The sequence below is a fragment of the Electrophorus electricus genome, chromosome 4, assembly GCF_041902795.1.
Source record: "Electrophorus electricus isolate QZ-2024a chromosome 4, ASM4190279v1, whole genome shotgun sequence".
Classification (NCBI taxonomy): domain Eukaryota; kingdom Metazoa; phylum Chordata; class Actinopteri; order Gymnotiformes; family Gymnotidae; genus Electrophorus; species Electrophorus electricus.
The window spans coordinates 750,060-770,650 of record NC_137500.1 but is presented as its reverse complement, the minus strand read 5'-3'; the positions used below and the strand labels follow the sequence as shown (position 1 = coordinate 770,650).

Below are 20,591 nucleotides of genomic sequence, written 5' to 3'. Positions count from 1 at the left end.
TTTAGCACTTCGGAACAAATATATCACAGAACAAAATTTGTAGGATTTGTAGTGTGTGATATGTAAGATTTGGAATTCTCTAAAATGAGAATCGAAATTAAATCTTAATACAAGGCCTTGACTGTATATACTGTATGTGTTAGGCACTGTGTGTGTAAGGTACTGTGTGTGTTAGGCACTGTGTGTTAGGTACTACATGTGTTATGATAAATGTGTTTTACATTTTCAATTCAGAATCTATAACTACATTTGTGGTAATTATATAGTTCAATTAAACACCTTTTCCCAAAATAAAGTTTTTAAATGAAAAATATCTTAAATTGTGCATTGTGAAAACCATAGATTAAAATAGCAGAGTGTATTTTTACAGCAGTGTATGACACATTACTAAAATAAACAAACACACACACTCATGTGCCAACACATCATAGACCACAGCAGGAAACTCAGAAACAAGAAGGAAGCAGGAGTCAGTGGTGTGAACGTCTACCATGAAGAGCCTTCTCCAGATGTGGACGTGTAGTCTGCTCTCTCTCCTCCCCATGGGTGACACCTTCATGGGTAAGCTGAGAAACATTCTATAATAATAAACATGTATTATAATACTCAACAATGAAACATACTATAATACATATATAAAACATATATTATAATGCTCAGCAGTGAAACATTCTATAACACTAAACATATAATACTCGCAATTAAAAATTCTATAATACTAAACATATAATACTTAACAATGAAACATTCTATAATACTAAACATATAATACTCAACAATGAAACATTCTATAATACTAAACATTATACTCAGCAATGCTCAATGTTCTGCTGCTAGCAACACCAAGGTTGTTGTTTTGATTCCCACAGAGCAGCACATGTCATACTGATACATATATGAAAATCTCTCTGGATAATAAGTGCCTGCCAAAAGCTGAAATGTAAGGAACGTGAAATGTCTGCTAATATCCAGGGCCCTGGCACCCTTTATTCCTGTTAGTCTAAAGTCATACGTCTAATGTTCAGTGTGGTGTATGGCAGTGCTGCTTCAACAGCAGAGTATTACAGATTTACTGGAATTATAAAAATTACTATTTAATATTTCAGTAATAACATTTAAATCATGCAGCATTAAATCTTTCTGCTTAATTCAATTTGGGAAAAGACTGATTTTAGTTTTACAAGTCAGTCACAGACTGTATACAGTATCCCATATTTTGTTTACTATATTACCACATATATTACCATCTTGTCAAAAGTTCATGATTGACTCCCAGAACCCTTGTGAGTGAAGCCTGAGTGGTTTAAGCTTTAATGACTGCAGTGTGGGCCGTGAATGGAGTGACAGTGAGTGCATGGTTTTGGCCACTACACTCTTCCTCCTGATAAAGGAAAAGAATGAGCAGGAAGCTGAAGTTCATGGACAAGATCAGTGTGTGTACATGTGCATGCATGAGTTTGTGTACATCCTAGAATTTAGATCATCTGTTTCTATGCCACTCTGACATCCAACTTCTAGCCTTGTCACAACTGATTAGACTCATCACTGGTTAGTTTCATCACTGGTTAGTTTCATCACTGGTTAGTTTCATCAATGGATAGATTCATCACTGGATAGTCTCATCACTGGATAGTTTCATCACTGGATAGTCTCATCACTGGATAGTTTCATCACTGGTTAGTTTCATCACTGGATAGTTTCATCACTGGTTAGTTTCATCACTGGATAGTTTCATCACTGGTTAGTTTCATCAATGGATAGATTCATCACTGGATAGTCTCATCACTGGATAGTTTCATCATTGGTTAGTTTCATCACTGGATAGTCTCATCACTGGATAGTTTCATCACTGGTTAGTTTCATCACTGGATAGTTTCATTACTGGTTAGTCTGACCACAGTACCACTGCTGATCAGATAGAAATTAGTGCCAGATCATTCTGAGCAGTGACTTTCACATGGCCTAACATGGCTAACGTGTCATGTGTTTGAATTAGCAGATACAGAGGTGTTGCAGGAGATTAGCATGTTAGTGTCAACACTGACTACACATACAAGGTGATTCATAACAGGAGCTTCTAATAAACCAGCTACTGAGAGAGTAGCTTTAACGGGGAGTGTCTGAGAGACGCAAGTACACGCTGAGAAGAGCGAGCTTTATTATGGGCAAATCCAGAATTGTGAAATGCAGGAATTCCACAAACAGAGACAAAACCCAAATACATTAATTGGGAGCATGGGAACGTAACCAGGCTAACAGAATACAGGCCAGTTACATAGGCAGTGAACAAGTAGACGTGGAAGTCATAGACAATAACCAGCCATGAACGAATGGAAACACGGGTTAAATAATAAGGCTAACTAGACAATAACAAGAAACAGAAGAAAGGGATAAACGGAGAATACAAAGACTAGGAAAGGATCAGGAACAGGATCAGGAACAGGATCAGGAACATGAGGGGACCGTCGTGAGAGGAGAGGAGTAGTGACAGTAGCTGTGCATGCAAGCCAGTCTAGTGGGTGACGGTCGGACAGTAAGCGTGTTTGCTGAAGATAACAGGCTTCCTGTTCTCGGTGGCTACACACTGATGGTGCTGCAGGCCTCTGAGTTGGTCAGTCCACTCTGATGACAGCACAGAGCACCCATGTTTGTTTTAGACTCCGGGATTAGCACCGCCAGTCTGGTTCTTAAGATGTTCTCGAGCTAAATGAAGCCCTCATCCTCCAGCCTGTCTCTCCTCACACCCCTCTCCACTCCCTGTGTCACAGCCAAAAAGGTGCACTGTTGCCTTAAGAATAGCTCATGACAGCTGAATGTTTGTAGACCCGTTCTGCAGAAGAAAGAGAGCTTTTTTGTAATAACATAATGAGACCACTGGATCCTGCTCTGTCATGTATACACAGATATATGCTTTTGTTTTTTTGTTTTGTTTTTGTAACACAACCACAGTGTTTTTGGATTAGTTCTAATGCGTGGAGAGAACATGTGTATCCTTGAGACTGGGCTTTACATGAATGGAGCCAATAAACAAAATCAGAATACCATTGGGGTTTCTGGATGCCAAGGAAACTGAATGTATTTATTAAAGTACCATATCAGCCATATCTCTGCCTACTTTGACCACTTACTCTATGTTGATGATATTTCAGCCAGGCTGCTGTTGTTGAAAACCTTGGTGTCTTCTTTGACCCCTGTTTCACCTTTGACCCACATATTAAATCCCTAAGACCGCATTTTTCCATCTTCTCAATATTGCCCAACTCTGTCCTGTGCTCCCTTTAGAGTTCCTGACATCCTGGTATATGCCTTCATTACATTCAGGTTAGGCTACTTCAAATCATTAGTTCTAGGGTTTACCTTATAAAACTCTGCACCCTCTCTCCACGATATTCTAAATTCCTAGTGCCAACTATGAAATCTGCCCACATTGCTTCCATTCTTTACCAGTTACTCTGTTTATCAGTTTCAGTGTGTGTGTGTGTGTGTGTGTGTGTGTGTGTGTGTGTGTGTGTGTGTGTGTGTGTGTGTGTGCTATAAAATCCTGCTCTCAGCCTTCAAAGCCCTGTGTGGCCCACCTGTCTCTTTGAACTCCTGTGTGTCTGATTCTGCTCTGCTGGCTGTCTCCAGGTTCAGCCTCTGGGGGGCAGATCTTTAGTACCCTACTCTCCTCACTACCCTCCTTACCCACATCTATTCATTCTTATTCAGCATTCACTCTTCACTTCTACTTCTTGTTAGAGGTTTTTTCTCCCTTATTCTAATTGTAAAGTGACCTGGGGTATGTGAAAGGTGCTACAACAGTCCATTTTATTATTATTATTATTATTATTATTATTATTATTATTAGTGGTAGTTGTAGTAGTGGTGGTAGTAGTCATAATAGTAGTAGTCATAGTAGTGGTGGTGGTAGTAGTAGTTGTTGTAGTAGTCATAGTAGTAGTGGTAGTAGTAGTAGTAGTAGTAGTAGTAGTAGTAGTTGTTGTTGTTGTAGTAATAGTAGTCATAGTAGTAGTAGTCATAGTAGCGGTGGTAGTAGTAGTAGTAGGATTACAGCAGTGTAATCAGTAATGTTGTATCTGCAACTATACTCTGACCTCAGTGCAGTGGGTCTATGCACCTGAGGAACACTTCCTGCTCCTGGATTGTGGGCGGAGCCTAGGTGTTGGACAGGGCTTGATCGTGGAGTGGAGACATGGAGCCACTAGGGTCAAAGCCACAGAACACAGACGCGGACAGTCTCAGCTTGATGGGAGCAAACACCAGCTCTTCCCAAACGGAACGCTGTACATCGGAGATCTAGAGGAGACGGACTCTGGGCTGTACTACTGCAACAGCAACCTGACCGCCAAAGTCACTGTGCTTACAGGTAAACAACAGGGCACAGTTCACGTAATGAAGCTAAGTTAAACTATTACTTTAAAATCAATCTAATATTTAAAACAAAAACCACCAGACTGACCCCCATGTTCAAGCAGGCTGATCTAGGGTGTTTCAGACCTCAGACTGTATGGCTAATCTGCTCACTCACTCTCCCATGTCCAGAAAAACACATTCACAATAATGACCACTAGACGGTGCGCTTACGTTTAAGTGCTCAACATACAGTTTGCGTTGTGTACTACCCTGCAGTTTTTACTTACCTCTCCATATGTAACTCTTTGGTCTGCAGCTCGTAACGTCGTTGTTTATGAGGGTGGAACTCTGTACCTGTCCTGTAAACCCTACGGCAAGTCCAAGCAGCGATGGTCGTACAGGCGCAGTCCCGAGGCCAGGCGTGAGTTCATCTCGTCGTGGTTTAAAAACGGGACGCTTAGGAAGGAACGAGAGGATCTGGACGGCAGGGTCGTGCAGACTTACGACCACCTCCGGCTCCTCCGCCTACAGCCGGCAGACTCCGGCCTCTACCTGTGTAACGGCAACGACATCGCTCATGTCACCGTACGACACACAGGTTAGTCCTCCCGTCTCCTGACTGGACTTCATCAGATTTACCGAGGTGCCGTTTTTTCCATGAACAGCTTTAATGACCAACTGGTAGACTTTACTGGTAGGTGCAGTGTGCTTGCTTCATAGTTACTGCACTACTCAGTCTTATCAAATATATCAGTATTTTACAGTAACATACCCAGGGCTAAATAACAAAGTTATATAGGTATATACTAATTTACCCAGTGATATACAGTAATCATGTGTAATAATATCTGCTTTGAATCTGCTTTTCAGAATCTACAGAAACCATCCCTCAAATGTCTCAATATGGTACAGTAGGTCTAATTTACAATTTATGTTTGTTTTAATTTAGTTATCATTTTAATTAACAAACCTGCAAATAATACAAATAATTTGTATTATTGATTATGCTGATGTTGTTATTGATCTGTGTGTATGCGTGTGTGTATGCGTGTAACGTGTGTGTATATGTGTGTGTATGTGTACATTTATGTATGTGTACATGTACGTGTGTGTATGTGTACGTGTACGTGTGTGTACGTGTATGTGTGTGTGTGTGTGTGTGTGTATACGTGTGTGCGTATGTATGTGTGTATGTGTACGTGTATGTGTGTATGTGTACGTGTACGTGTGTGTACATGTATGTATGTATGTGTGTGTATGTATGTGTGTGTGTGCGTATGTATGTGTGTACGTGTGTGTGTGTATGTGTGTACGTGTGTGTGTGTACGTGTGTACGTGTATATGTGTGTGTGTGTACGTGTATATGTGTGTGTGTGTGTGTACGTGTATGTGTGTATGTGTGTGTGTGTGTGTGTGTGTGTGTGTGTGTGTGTGTGTGTGCGGTGCCAGTGACGCTGATTGCTGTCCTGGCTGTGTTTCTGCCAGCAGTGGTTGTGGTCCTGCTGCTCTACGTGTCGTTCAGGTTGAAAATCAGAAACAGGAAGAAAGAAGCAGGTGAATAAATCCAGGGCTGGATTTTCTTCCTTATCACTGCTTGCTGTGGACTTTGACCATCAGGAAAAAATACAAAGACAAAAAAAATCAATAAATTGTGTTTAAGACCATAAGTAGTAGGGTGTGTGAGAGCCTGAATGTCATCATCCAGTGATCAATAACGCCATCTGGTGGACATAATGGTTTACACTATTTTGTTGTTTTCATTTTACAGCAACAAAAAAACAGGAAACAACTAATCTGCAGCTGCAGAAGATGTCAGGTGAAGGTAAGGTCATTATGGGTTGGTTACGATGTGGCTGTTGTTGGTTGAGTCGACACAAACCAATTTCACCGTTAGGAGAAAGAAGAGACCTGCACCTGATGTCTTTGTCATCCATAATTTGAATCCGGTGTCTTTGCCATGGTGAACATTTAGTACTGAGCATGTTTAGTCCACACAGCACTGCTTGTTTTGATGAGCTACTTGGAGAGACTGTGTGTTAATACAAACCAAACCCACAAACACACACAAATCCGAGAACAGGAGAGAATCACAGTGACACTGATACACTCACAACATCAGCGGTAACGGAACCAAAAAGCAAAACTGCAGAAACACATGAAGATGTTGGACTTGCATTAAAAAAAGAACAAACACACACAAGTGTATATGCGCACACACAGCAAGAAGGTTTTTCTCACTGAGAGATTTCCTCTTGTTTTACCTGGTTGAAGATGGTCCTTAACTTTCAAAAAAAATTTCTCAGTTTCAGTCAAGCCACAGAGGCAAATGACCTTCACAGGATTGCAGACATTAGTGTGTGCGTGTGTGTGTGTTTGTGTTTTGTCCTGGCAGATCCATCCAGGAGCTGCTCTGATGAGGAACATGTGAGTGCTGCCCTTCTTCACTACTAAACCCAACTAATACCCATTCCTTGGCCAGAAGCTCAGGGATTCATTATGAGCCCAGAGCTACAGGAAACTGATTTTATCAGAACTCCCTCCTTCATGCTCCATAATTATGAGCCCTAGTTCAAAACAAACATCACCTTTCAGCTACTGTAGTGGTCATTGATCAAAATGTGCGTGTGTGTGTGTGCGTGCATGCGTGTGCATGTGTGTGCGTGTGCGTGTGCATGTCTTTCCAGTCCAATTCTCTGACAGACCATAGTGAGATTCAGTATGCTTCACTGGGACGGCAGAACTGGAGGCCTCGTGGCTGGTCCCAGGACAATAGACAGCAGGTCATCTACTCCACACTGCTGCTGACGCCAGCAAGCTCTGTGCCACACAAATCAGATAATCTGAGACTGTAGCCCCTATTAGCTCTGTATCACACACATCAGACAATCTGAGACTGTAGCTCCCATCAGGCCTCTACCACAGACAGATAATCTGAGAGTCCAGGTCCATATAATCAGGGAGTAATACCAATGAAATAACTGTACATCCCATCATTGTTTATTCACACAAACATATAACCTCATCACACCATGCTACATCATGACTCTGCACTCATCTCACCGTTACATCATGACTCTGCACTCATCACACCATGCTACATCATGACTCTGCACTCATCACACCATGCTACATCATGACTCTGCACTCATCACACCATGCTACATCATGACTCTGCACTCATCACACCATGCTACATCATGACTCTGCACTCATCTCACCGTTACATCATGACTCTGCACTCATCACACCATGCTACATCATGACTCTGCACTCATCACACCATGCTACATCATGACTCTGCACTCATCACACCATGCTACATCATGACTCTGCACTCATCTCACCGCTACATCATGACTCTGCACTCATCACACCATGCTACATCATGACTCTGCACTCATCTCACCGCTACATCATGACTCTGCACTCATCTCACCATGCTACATCATGACTCTAGACTGAAATGATAACTTTGAAAATATTTATTTCTCTATGAGCACAACTCTAGATTTTGACTTTGTGTGTTATGATTTGCTTAAAACTATAATCTATTAGTTTAGTTCTCTTTAGAGTTAACACATAGTACAAAAATTTACATTTAAACATTTCTACATTTTAGATCTACAAGCAAAAATCCAAATAATGCTGAAAGAAGAATAGCTGCCTTGCAAACACATGTTTAAGAAAATACATTTAATGAACTCTGACAATGTACTGATTATGAGTCTGAAAATGTAATAAACTGAGATACTGCACATCGACTTTCCTCTGGGTATCCAATACAGATGAAAACCATTAATATGTGATGTCATTAAGGGAGGTCATTGATATGTAAGGTAATCAAGACAAAATTACTTCTCTCTCTCATCTATCAATCTACCTATCTAGCAAGCTACCTATCAATATATCTATCAACATATCTATCAATATATCAATTTACCTATCAATATGTCTTATCTGTCTATACATCTATCAATATATCTATCTTTCTATATATCTTTATTTATATATGTATTTTTATCTTTATATTTTATTTTTATATATGTATTTTTATGTATGTCCTGAAGAGACAGAGCAGTGATTAGCTGAAGCTCAGGGAATGGCTGTGACGTTCTTGGCTACAGTATCGTATATCATGCTGGAACTGGTACTGGCACTGGTGCTGGTACTGGTGGGTGCAGTTGCTAGCATTCTTCCCCGAGCCCTTGGCAGGTGTCGAAGACTCGCATACTGCAGATCCATCACCTACACCCGCAACAAACACCATTAAACCAGACAACACCACCAACAAACACCATTACACCAGACAACAATAACAACAAACAGCATTACCTCAGACACCAGCAACAAACACCATTAAATCAGGCAGTGAAAGGGCATCACAGGAAACGGTGACACATTGCTTTGGAGATTATGAACTTTAATTACAAAAGCACCACAAGATGTCATGAATAGATACTTTATAAGATCATCACTTCTTTTTTTTTCCATCTTTGTAAGGTACCATGCCTCTTGCCATTACTCACACTTAGTCATGGCAAAACTGCTTCATGTCCTCATATCTGCTCACATTGATTATTGTAACACTTTTAATTGGTCTTAAAGCCAAAACCATTAACAAATTTTAGTTTATTGAAAACTCAGCAGCAATTACCTACTCAATTAGCAATTACCTACAACCTGCTCACAACACCTCTGTTGCACTGGTTACTGGTTGTAGCACATGTTCGGTGTAATACTCCTCACTACCTTCAGAGCTCCTCATGGGCTGGCCATTCCTCCTAACCCCCCCACGTTCCCTCAGATCCACCGATTGCTGTCTTCTTACCATCTCTCACACTAAACTCTTCTGTGGGTCCTTTTAGAACCTTTCAGCAACTAAACTGTGGAATTATCTCCCCTCTCTCTACAAAACCACATTTGTCTTTCATTCTCAAACTGTCTTCTGAAGACCTTCCTTTTTATCAGTATATTTGTTTTTAAATATTGCTGCATTGTAAAGCAACCTTTGTGAAAGGTGCTATATAAATTAAACATTATTATTATTATTATTATTATTATTATTATTACAACATAAAACATAAACTATTTTGAACTATCTAGAATAATATGTGATTATTCCTGATCAAAGGCAAAAGTCAGTTAATTCACCAGTTTAGATCATTTTTAGAGTCTGTCTCTTAAATACAAAAGGTTTACTAAAACCAGTCAAGGGGTAATCTAAGAGTCAAGAAACAGACTAGGTACAAAACCAGAGCTGAACTGGTAAGGGACAGGCAAAAGGCGACAGGGGCAAAATGGAGAAACCAGGCATAGATCCCAAAAACCAGGCAGAGGTCAGTAAACCAGGCAGAGGTATGTACAACAACCAACAACTGGACACACTAGACAAAGCTGAGCAAAATTTCCCAAAGGTGAAGTATAACAGTACAGTTTAAATACATAGAGACACTTAGGAATAATCCAGACAGAGGTGACATGAATAAACAGGCTCGGGAATGCACAAGAGGATTGTGGGCAATGTAGTCCACAGGAGGCAGGCTGGAGGCATGACACTGCCTTTATTGGTGACCAACAAATGGAAAGTGATCAGAGCCAGTTAGCATGTGCTCATTTGCATAATAGCTGTTCTGTTTCAGCTTTCATTCCCTGTTAGATTTCTACGTGATATGTCCCTTTAACACAGGGCTAGCAACCCTAACAGCAAAGTCCCAGGCTGGTGGCAGGTTTTCGTTCGACAGACTGCTGCTTTTCCCCTCAAATTCATTGGTTTAGGTAGCTGATTTCCCTTCGAGAGGGGAAGGCTATCAGTTTTAGTGATGAAGGATATGATATGATGAAGCTCAAAACCCAGTGGTAATCATACTGTTTCAATTTTTAGTAATTAGTTACATTTGTAAGATTACCAACTTTTAAAAAAGTGGAGGTCAATGACCTACTGATACAGTCTCCTTGCAAATCCTTTGTTAAGATAGTTTTAACAATAAACAATAATACAGGTGATCATTTCATTTTTCTTTAAGTTGTAATCAATTTTTCCGTGCCGTTATCATGAGCGGTTCAGTAAGAAGTTCATCAGAACAACCCTTGCAGTGAAATGATTTGTTTATTTGTGCTGAATTCAATGTGTATTAAAACTATTGCAATAATACCAAAATAAAAAATCATTGTGATCACTGATATCATGACCAGAAACTGCCATACCCTTCTATGCCTTTCAGTCATGAGGCAACTCCCACAGATCTTTGCATACAGGACTGACTGCAGCTGCTTTGGGATACATTTGGGAGTGATACTATACCTTCAGGCTGGAGTTCTCCTTCACGCACTTCTTATTGAAGCACAAGCCTGAAGTGATAAAACAAAATCAAATGAATAACTCCGATCACCCAAGATCTATTCATTTTGCATAAGTGCACAGTATAATCTGAATCATATTCTTACTAATCCTTTGTGAGCAGAGCAATGTGCATGTTATCATAGCAGATCAAAGTATCATACATAAACAAAATGAGGAGTAAAATTAGAACTGGACTCCATTCAAGCCCTATGTAGATTTCACACACCATTAGATTTAACTTTCAGTGCTGAAAACCCAAATGTCCTCTCAATGTTGTAACATTAGACCTGCTCTAATTAACCCTTGTCTGAAAAAATAGGTATTTACACTCATCTGAATAAATCAAGGTATTTTTTCACACAAGGGAAATTTGCTTTGTTCTCAGCACATCAAGTAGCAAAGGATAAATGACACAAAACATCTCCACAATGTGCAGAGGCAGCCTGAACTGAGCTGTACACACTCCCACTAAAACACACACATAAACACTCCCACAGAAATACACGTATATAAACACTCCCACTAAAACACACACATAAACACTCCTACAGAAATGTATACATAAACACTCCCACTAAAATACACATAAACACTCCCACAGAAATACACATACACACATAAACACTCCCACTAAAACACACACATGAACACTCCCACAGAAATACACGCATATAAACACTCCCACTAAAATACACACATAAACGCTCACACAGAAATACACACATAAACACTCCCACAGAAGCATACAATCAAATGGTACTGAGAGTGTCTTCACAGTGTACAGGGCAGACGCATATGAGCTACTTTACATAAACCTCACACCACACCTTGTTTGCAGCAGATCACAGTGAGGCAAATGAGTGTGAAAGCGAGAAGGGAGCTGGCCACGAGCAGAAGCTTCCAGCACAGCAGAGTTGCCTCCAGGGCATCATCCACCACATCTGGAACAGAGAAACCCCTGAGAAACCACAGTGTGGGGAGGATCTGCACTGCTGCATGAAGGTGGGCAAGATTCTGTTTTCTAGATGAGTATATTTCTTTGAATGGAAAAAGACTCTGCTAGACAAAGCAAATCTGAGCCTCCTGGGTTCACCGCATTCACTCTGACTGCTGTGGACTTCAAGATATTGCACTACACAGGAACAACAAAGGTTAGGGGGGTGTGCAGCTCTGATGCCATGCGGTTGTTCTGACTAAACAATATATTTTTATATCACACTTAAATCTATGCCTGCCGCATGCTTCCTGTGGAACTCACGCATGCTTTCTGCAGAACTCAATCGCTAAGCATCATGTGATACTATCTTAGGTTATGCAGACAACCTCTTGGAAGTCTTTGAATCAGAACTGATGCTTGGGAAGAGTAAAGGATCCTGCAGTAAATGTTTAAATTCTGCTGTAGGGAGGCAGGTTCCCACATTCTCCAGACAACATTTACAAATGTTGTTACATGATCAAAATCTCATCAGTCTGTAAGTCTGTTTACTCATTAGTTTGATTGTTATTTTAAGTCTTGTGAAATCTTGCACTACTACTGTGCTCTTTAAGAAGAGTTCTGCAGAATTTCTCAAACATGCACTTCACATCAGATTAGACAAAGAACAACACAGTATTCAAACTGAGCAAAGGTTTAAGAAGGGAACATAAAATAAGCACACATAAAAGTGGAGTGAATAACTAAACATGAAACAAAACAAGCTTTTCTCTATTAAAGATTAGAATTTGCTATATTAAGAGATTAAATTTAAAATTATATTCAACTGAATATGAAGACTATTGAAGAATATTCAAATCAAAAGAATATTAATATTCAAATAATTAGCCACAAAGTGTCTTGTCTTAAACCAGCAAATGACTGACCAATTTCTCAAGGAATAGAGTTTCATGGGAACTTCAAAGCATAAAATTGAAGGCAATTTTTCTTCTCTGGTGTTTTACACATGACATATTTTGAGGTCCTGCATGTGATGTTTGTAAACAAAGTTTTGGTAGATTCCCACTCTCTGGGAATGTACACAGTTGCTACACCACTGACTTTTTCAAAAATCATTAAATGTAAACATATTCCTGTATAATATAATCATTAATACTATGCAAATATTTTCCTGAATAATAAAATTATTAAAAGTATGTAAACATATTCCTGAATAATAAAATCATTAAAAGTATGGAAAAATATTCCTGAACAATAATTTCATGTTTTCCCTGCTCTGACAGCACTGACTGAACTCCTTAGTTCAAGCTCACAAGTCTTTTCAGAGTTTCCATGAGCTGGATGTATGGGAACATGGCAGGGGTTCCTACACTGGGCGCAGAACTGCCGATACCAGCTCTAGCTAGCTGGGAGCCTGTCTCACCTGCCAGGGTCAGACGGATGGCCTTGCCAAAGTGCATACGCGCTACGCCGTCTTGCCTTCCGCAGTAATACAGACCGACGTCGGACGGTCCAACAGCCGTGATACTCAGACTCATGTTCTCTGTCATTAGTAGAAAGTGGTCCGGATCTTTGTTCATACTGACAATGATGGTATCGTGCTTAAGACCTCCTCTGCTGGCCGATATGAGCAGTGCCAGCTCCGCACGGCTCTGCCGGTACCATGCTGTATGATCGCGGGTGGGAATGTTGCACACCAGGGTGGCGTTTCCTCCCTGTGGGACATTTAGACGCTGGACAGGGGGAAAACACAAGCATGCTCCACGGACGCCTGTGGAAACATTGGATAATTAGGCATATTCAAGTTATGTAATTATAGTAATCCTGTAACAATCAATCGAAATGAAAAAATGGTGTGAAGTATATAGAACGGCTCCACTCGTGATGGGGGAGGATATATATTCCCCGTTTTTCACTATGAAACAGTTCTTTCGCATGTTTTTTTTATGTCAGATCAGGTTGATGTCTCGTTTTCTGGTAGATCTGAAATCAGCACACATGAGCCTGCTGAAAAGTACAATGGCGTAATGTAACCAAAGTCATAAGTTCTCATCAGCTGAGTGACTGAAGCTTGTTTGAAACATAATATCCAGTAACCTAGCAACTAAAGCAGCATATGACCTATGATTGATCGATCAATTATTGAATCAATGAATCCAACTGCTAATATACAGCATATATGTCAAAGACGTTCAAATATAAAACAAAATATACCAGTCTGTGCGTGTCTCTGTTAAGACACAATGCACCTACCGGTGTGTAAATATACTCACTGAATAACAGCACCGAAATGTAAACCGGTCTATGCATCGCCGGTCAGCGCTCGCTCGCTTTCTTTCTTTCTTTCTTTCTTTTTCTCTCTCTCTCTCTCTCTCTCTCTCTCAAACTATGTGCTGAAGCTTAGGTTTGTATACAAGAGACATACAAGGAAAGGGTCTTTTAAGTTTGCTTTGTAAAGGGAAAACTCTTTCTCCATACAGTGGACATGTGTTTCGTTTCTCGCTACATATTGACACTAATGCGCTCCACATGTCAGTCTGCAGCCGGTAAGTTTCGTTTATTAGTAACAGGGAACGAGCGGCGTATATGTAGGTTCGCTCACTCACACAGCGCTCACACTCATTCAGGAGCGGTCCAGAGCACCAGATGGAGCGGAGAACGGGCATTCACTGGTGAGAACGGGCATTCACTGGTGAGAAAGCGTTAGCAAAAAAGTCTCCGATGCCAAGAACAGTTAAACTGATATTTTTAGGCGCTTGCCTTTTTACCCCGACGTGACCATATTTTTTATTTCTATGTTTCTTATTTCTATATATTAATTTATTCGCGAGACTGCTTTATGTAAAGCATTTTTTAAATATAAAATCGTTATTTGAAGCTACGAGTGAACTAGGAGTAAAGTAGATCTAAAACCTAGCACTTATTTTTATGTTTATTCATCTTTCTTTATTTTTTCAGTTTTACACGTCTAGCTTCACTAGAGTATGGGTGTTGTTTCTGTCGGTAGGTGGCGATGTTTTGTTTTGTTTTTTTCAGAGCTCTATAAGCTTTTATCGGGAATCCGAAACTTAACATTTCAGCTCCACGTTGTGGGTGACATTTACCGGATATGTTAAGGCTGTTTCCAAGCCAGAGGCGAGCTAGTCCTGGCCTCTGCAAGACCTCTGCAAGACATGAAATTACTCACACTCAGTTCGCGGTTCATGTGGTTCATGTGGTTCATGTGCAGCGAGCAGGCGGTAGAGCTGAGCATGGCTTTTCTTGCAGCACGGTGAGAAACGTGCAGTTGCGGCATTCGCTAACTGTTATTAAAATGATTTCTCAGGTTGTCAGCGTGCATCATCACCTGCCTTGTCACCTCTGTCGGTGAGTAGGTCTGCTCCAAAAACACTTCACGAGAATTCGCTGCTGTCGTCGTTTTCTAATTTTTTTTAAATTAATTAATTTTTTTCTTGTTTTCGAAATCCAACCTTCCCTCAGATTGTTCCCCTCTCTCGCGCTTCCCTGGGTACGCCTGGTCGGAAGTGGGGCGCCAGGCCGTCCTGCCCTGTTCGTGTCGGACGTATGTGTCGCCCACGGCCCAGGCGCCGTACATCCTGTGGCAGACCGTCTCCCACACGGTGTTCGAGCGCATGGGAAAGGACTCGGTGCAGGGTGAGTCCTACGAGAACCGCGCGGATGTCCCCATGGAGATGCTGGCGGAAGGAAACTGCTCATTGATCTTGTCAGATGTCCGATTCCGCGACGCGGGGATCTACGAGAGCTATCTGGTGGTCGGCCAGTCGAGAGTCAAAAACCAAATTTTAATCCACAGCGTGCGGCTCGCGGTAGTAGGTGAGGTTTCTTAAATTGTGCTTTGTATATGTCTTCATCTTAAATATTATTATTATGGTGTTTCATTTAACTTAATTAAACTGGGCTGCTGTGGTGTATTTTGCACGTTATGCTTTAGGTGTAGAAAGATGTATGAACACACAGTGGTCAGTTTAATAGATACCTAGAGAAGTAAACTTTCAGCTTTCTAGTCTACCTAACACATGCTTTAGTTTGTGTAGTTTGCATCAACATAATACATTCTTTTTGTGTGCTCAGTTCTCATGTAGATGATTCATACCTTAGTTTGCATGTAAGACTGCTGTATATGGATTAAAAAGGTGAACATGAGAAAATCGATGTCCTCTATAGCCCTGTGGGTCTGTCTCTGTGTGTGCACGCACAGACCATAAGCACATACAGTCAGTGGAGAGTGGAAAGGACCTGATCCTGGACCTGTACACAAACCAGGCCAAGATGTTGGTGTTCCAGCAAGAGGGCACTCCCGAGTGGCGCGTGCTGTGGCAGCGTGGGCAGGACAGTGGCGGTGAACGTTGGGTGAAGGAGCGCGGCAGGAAGCTGGTTGTCCGGGAGGTTGTGACCAGCAACAGTGGAACGTACAGGGTGGTGGACGAGGAGGGGCTGACGCTGAGCACCGTGAAGGTATCCGTCACAGGTAAAGCACGTCACAGCACAGAATAGCGCATCTACACCCAGTCTACACCACCTACCACAGCACAGAACAGCACGTCTACACCACCCATCACACCACAGAACAGCAGTCTACACCACCCACCACACCACAGAACAGCATGTCTACACCAGTCTACACCACCTACCACAGCACAGAACAGCATGTCTACACCCAGTCTACACCACCCACCACACCACAGAACAGCACGTCTACACCACCCACCACACCACAGAACAGCTCGTCTACACCCAGTCTACACCACCCACCACACCACAGAACAGCTCGTCTACACCCAGTCTACACCACCCACCACACCACAGAACAGCACGTCTACACCCAGTCTACACCACCCACCACACCACAGAACAGCACGTCTACACCCAGTCTACACCACCCACCACACCACAGAACAGCACGTCTACACCACCCACCACACCACAGAACAGCTCGTCTACACCCAGTCTACACCACCCACCACACCACAGAACAGCACGTCTACACCCAGTCTACACCACCCACCACACCACAGAACAGCTCGTCTACACCCAGTTTACACCACCCACCACACCACAGAACAGCACGTCTACACCACCCACCACACCACAGAACAGCTCGTCTACACCCAGTCTACACCACCCACCACACCACAGAACAGCTCGTCTACACCCAGTCTACACCACCCACCACACCACAGAACAGCTCGTCTACACCCAGTCTACACCACCCACCACACCACAGAACAGCTCGTCTACACCCAGTCTACACCACCCACCACACCACAGAACAGCTCGTCTACACCCAGTCTACACCACCCACCACACCACAGAACAGCACGTCTACACCCAGTCTACACCACCCACCACACCACAGAACAGCACGTCTACACCCAGTCTACACCACCCACCACACCACAGAACAGCACGTCTACACCACCCACCACACCACAGAACAGCTCGTCTACACCCAGTCTACACCACCCACCACACCACAGAACAGCACGTCTACACCCAGTCTACACCACCCACCACACCACAGAACAGCTCGTCTACACCCAGTCTACACCACCCACCACACCACAGAACAGCTCGTCTACACCCAGTCTACACCACCCACCACACCACAGAACAGCTCGTCTACACCCAGTCTACACCACCCACCACACCACAGAACAGCTCGTCTACACCACCCACCACACCACAGAACAGCTCGTCTACACCACCCACCACACCACAGAACAGCTCGTCTACACCCAGTCTACACCACCCACCACACCACAGAACAGCTCGTCTACACCCAGTCTACACCACCCACCACACCACCACAGAACAGCACGTCTACACCCAGTCTACACCACCCACCACACCACAGAACAGCTCGTCTACACCCAGTCTACACCACCCACCACACCACAGAACAGCACGTCTACACCCAGTCTACACCACCCACCACACCACAGAACAGCACGTCTACACCCAGTCTACACCACCCACCACAGCACGTCTACACCCAGTCTACACCACCCACCACACCACAGAACAGCACGTCTACACCACCCACCACACCACAGAACAGCTCGTCTACACCCAGTCTACACCACCCACCACACCACAGAACAGCACGTCTACACCCAGTCTACACCACCCACCACACCACAGAACAGCTCGTCTACACCCAGTCTACACCACCCACCACACCAAAGAACAGCACGTCTACACCCAGTCTACACCACCCACCACACCACAGAACAGCTCGTCTACACCCAGTCTACACCACCCACCACACCACAGAACAGCACGTCTACACCCAGTCTACACCACCCACCACACCACAGAACAGCTCGTCTACACCCAGTCTACACCACCCACCACACCACAGAACAGCTCGTCTACACCCAGTCTACACCACCCACCACACCACAGAACAGCTCGTCTACACCCAGTCTACACCACCCACCACACCACAGAACAGCTCGTCTACACCCAGTCTACACCACCCACCACACCACAGAACAGCATGTCTACACCAGTCTACACCACCCACCACAGCACAGAACAGCATGTCTACACCCAGTCTACACCACCCACCACACCACAGAACAGCACGTCTACACCACCCACCACACCACAGAACAGCTCGTCTACACCCAGTCTACACCACCCACCACACCACAGAACAGCACGTCTACACCCAGTCTACACCACCCACCACACCACAGAACAGCTCGTCTACACCACCCACCACACCACAGAACAGCTCGTCTACACCCAGTCTACACCACCCACCACACCACAGAACAGCTCGTCTACACCCAGTCTACACCACCCACCACACCACAGAACAGCACGTCTACACCACCCACCACACCACAGAACAGCTCGTCTACACCACCCACCACACCACAGAACAGCACGTCTACACCCAGTCTACACCACCCACCACACCACAGAACAGCTCGTCTACACCCAGTCTACACCACCCACCACACCACAGAACAGCACGTCTACACCCAGTCTACACCACCCACCACACCACAGAACAGCTCGTCTACACCACCCACCACACCACAGAACAGCACGTCTACACCCAGTCTACACCACCCACCACATGGCCCGGTCCACACCTCTACACACTATCCCTTCACATGGCCTGTTCCCATTCCCGCTTCTAGCACACCAAAGCTGACATTTGCAGCAGTCTGAACCCATGTACAATGCTTGTTTTGTCAGAGTATATGTCTATACTCCACATTCCTCTCTGAAGTATATGTGGTTTAGAAATGGCTTAATTTCCATACTTCTGAAATGACACACTCATATGATTATCACACTAACTTCTGCTGTGTATTTAGAGCAGAATGTGGACCCTTTAAATATACTTTTATGCATTATGGTGTTTTTGCAGTGTGAACATACTAACTGCTCAGTCTAAAAAATACTACAGTATAGCATATAGAAGAATGCGATTTCAGGCATTACTTCAGGCATGTGGAATAGTGACAGCTGAATATATTCCATTATGTTGATGCGTACAGAATTCTTAACAGAATGAATTGTAAAATATTTTAATGGTTCTTTTTGGGGGGTGGAGTTCATTATTTAGAGTTCATTGAGGAAAAGATGTGGAATGATATGGAATGTTCTGGCTACATTGTTTCTTTTCTCTTTTTACCCCTATAGGATCTGTGGCAACAACAGGGTCAGAAGTCAAGGAGAAGCAGATCTCTTTAGGTACGTAATAACAGAGTGGTGCGGGACATACAGAGTCTGTAGGAACGCCACTCGTTACTCACGCTGGCTACGAGTCTAGGCTCCAGCTGGCTTTGACCCGGTCGATGGTTTAATGTGGTTGTAACGACTGCTAAAGTTGAGAGTGTGTGGAATAAGTAAGAAGCAGCATGTACACACTGAATGTGTCAGAATAATCTTTTAAAGTCTTCCTGGTTATAATTTTACAATCTAGGAGATATTTGGAACTCGAGATCTCTGTGACAGAGCAAGGGATTGGCTTCTGATTTATTATTCAATATTTAATTCTCTCTCTGTCTTTTTTTAAATATCCCCCCTCATTCTCCCACTCTTTCTCTTTTCTGCTACTCTCTCTCTCCCTCTCTCTCTCTATTCACAGACTCAGGCAAGGTGGATGCTCCTTCACTCTGCCTCACAGTTGTCCTGTTCCTCTCATCTCACGCTCTGATCCATCTGCCCTGAGGTGGCGCTGATCTCTGAGACGACTGTCAACCCGGCTCCACCTAGTGCACAACGCTATGGGTGGAGCTGCTCTGATACTACTGGTGAAAGTCAGAATGAGTGGAGACTTTCACCTCTAATGACTGTGTCAGCGGAGCAGGTGGGAAGGGTCAGGCCTTAAATGGCAGGGCCAGTGTGCCTGTCCAACATCCGTAAGAACTGAGGAGTGTTGTGGGTCATGCCCGGCCTTTGTCTGACCACTGCCATCGTGTTCTTGACAGGCATGCAACTAACTCGGGGGTGGGTGTTAGCAGCACCCCTGCCTGTGTGTTTTTTGGTTTTTAAGATTACATTTGAGTGAAAATGTCATGCAGTATCCTGTCTGCTGTGTCGCTGTGTGGAGGTGGTGGTGAGCTGTGCTTGGTTGCTAGCTAACATGAGTTATTCTTCTCCATCATTTCCAGACCTGTATCAGTGCCAATAATTTAGTCACCCATACAGACCAGAAAACAAGGCCAAATAAACAAGAATGTGTAGCCTCTCTATAGAAATGTGTTCAAATTTGATCATTTAAAACTTTTCTTTTTGAAATGCACTTTATATAATAATATTTAATAATTGAATAAGAATATAAATAGTGGCATTCAAGTATCTGAGTAAATAAATGTTTGTTAATAAATACAGTTAATTGTTTTATTGTTTGTATTAATAAATAGTTAATTTCAATATTTGTGTTGAATCTTGAAGAATGCAGCAAAAAATAAATATAAA

At 43.0% G+C, this 20,591-nt stretch overlaps 3 protein-coding genes across 11 annotated transcripts; 2 read left to right on the top strand and 1 right to left on the bottom strand.

The window, feature by feature from the left end:
* Positions 1 to 346: 346 nt before the first annotated feature.
* On the top strand, positions 347 to 8,108 carry LOC113583851 (uncharacterized). Of its 8 annotated transcripts, XM_035523690.2 has the most exons (9): positions 347 to 561; positions 4,100 to 4,366; positions 4,670 to 4,951; positions 5,224 to 5,259; positions 5,803 to 5,907; positions 6,122 to 6,175; positions 6,746 to 6,777; positions 7,038 to 7,133; positions 7,973 to 8,108. In XM_035523690.2, the coding sequence occupies exons 1-9, from the start codon at positions 492 to 494 to the stop codon at positions 7,994 to 7,996; spliced, it is 966 nt and encodes a 321-aa protein (XP_035379583.1). In that variant the 5' UTR covers positions 347 to 491; the 3' UTR covers positions 7,997 to 8,108. The 8 variants fall into 8 exon arrangements, 5 of the variants coding, with proteins under 5 accessions (XP_035379583.1, XP_081567882.1, XP_035379582.1 ...); XR_014123007.1 differs by lacking the exon at positions 6,746 to 6,777 and having other exon boundaries at positions 350 to 561; positions 5,839 to 5,907; XM_081711756.1 differs by lacking the exon at positions 7,973 to 8,108 and having other exon boundaries at positions 350 to 561; positions 5,839 to 5,907; positions 7,038 to 7,445.
* On the bottom strand, positions 7,513 to 14,966 carry LOC145657377 (uncharacterized). Of its 2 annotated transcripts, none has more exons than XM_081711760.1 (5): positions 14,815 to 14,966; positions 13,051 to 13,398; positions 11,521 to 11,634; positions 10,655 to 10,701; positions 7,513 to 8,598 (listed from the first exon to the last, which is right to left on the bottom strand). In XM_081711760.1, the coding sequence occupies exons 2-5, from the start codon at positions 13,205 to 13,207 to the stop codon at positions 8,446 to 8,448; spliced, it is 471 nt and encodes a 156-aa protein (XP_081567886.1). In that variant the 5' UTR covers positions 13,208 to 13,398; positions 14,815 to 14,966; the 3' UTR covers positions 7,513 to 8,445. The 2 variants fall into 2 exon arrangements, with proteins under 2 accessions (XP_081567886.1, XP_081567884.1); XM_081711758.1 differs by lacking the exon at positions 14,815 to 14,966 and adding an exon at positions 13,901 to 14,118.
* Positions 14,207 to 20,546, top strand: igldcp (Ig-like domain-containing protein). The gene is made up of 6 exons (XM_027020423.3): positions 14,207 to 14,299; positions 14,953 to 14,993; positions 15,108 to 15,461; positions 15,847 to 16,116; positions 19,311 to 19,361; positions 19,759 to 20,546. The coding sequence occupies exons 1-6, from the start codon at positions 14,274 to 14,276 to the stop codon at positions 19,839 to 19,841; spliced, it is 825 nt and encodes a 274-aa protein (XP_026876224.3). The 5' UTR covers positions 14,207 to 14,273; the 3' UTR covers positions 19,842 to 20,546.
* Positions 20,547 to 20,591: the final 45 nt, after the last annotated feature.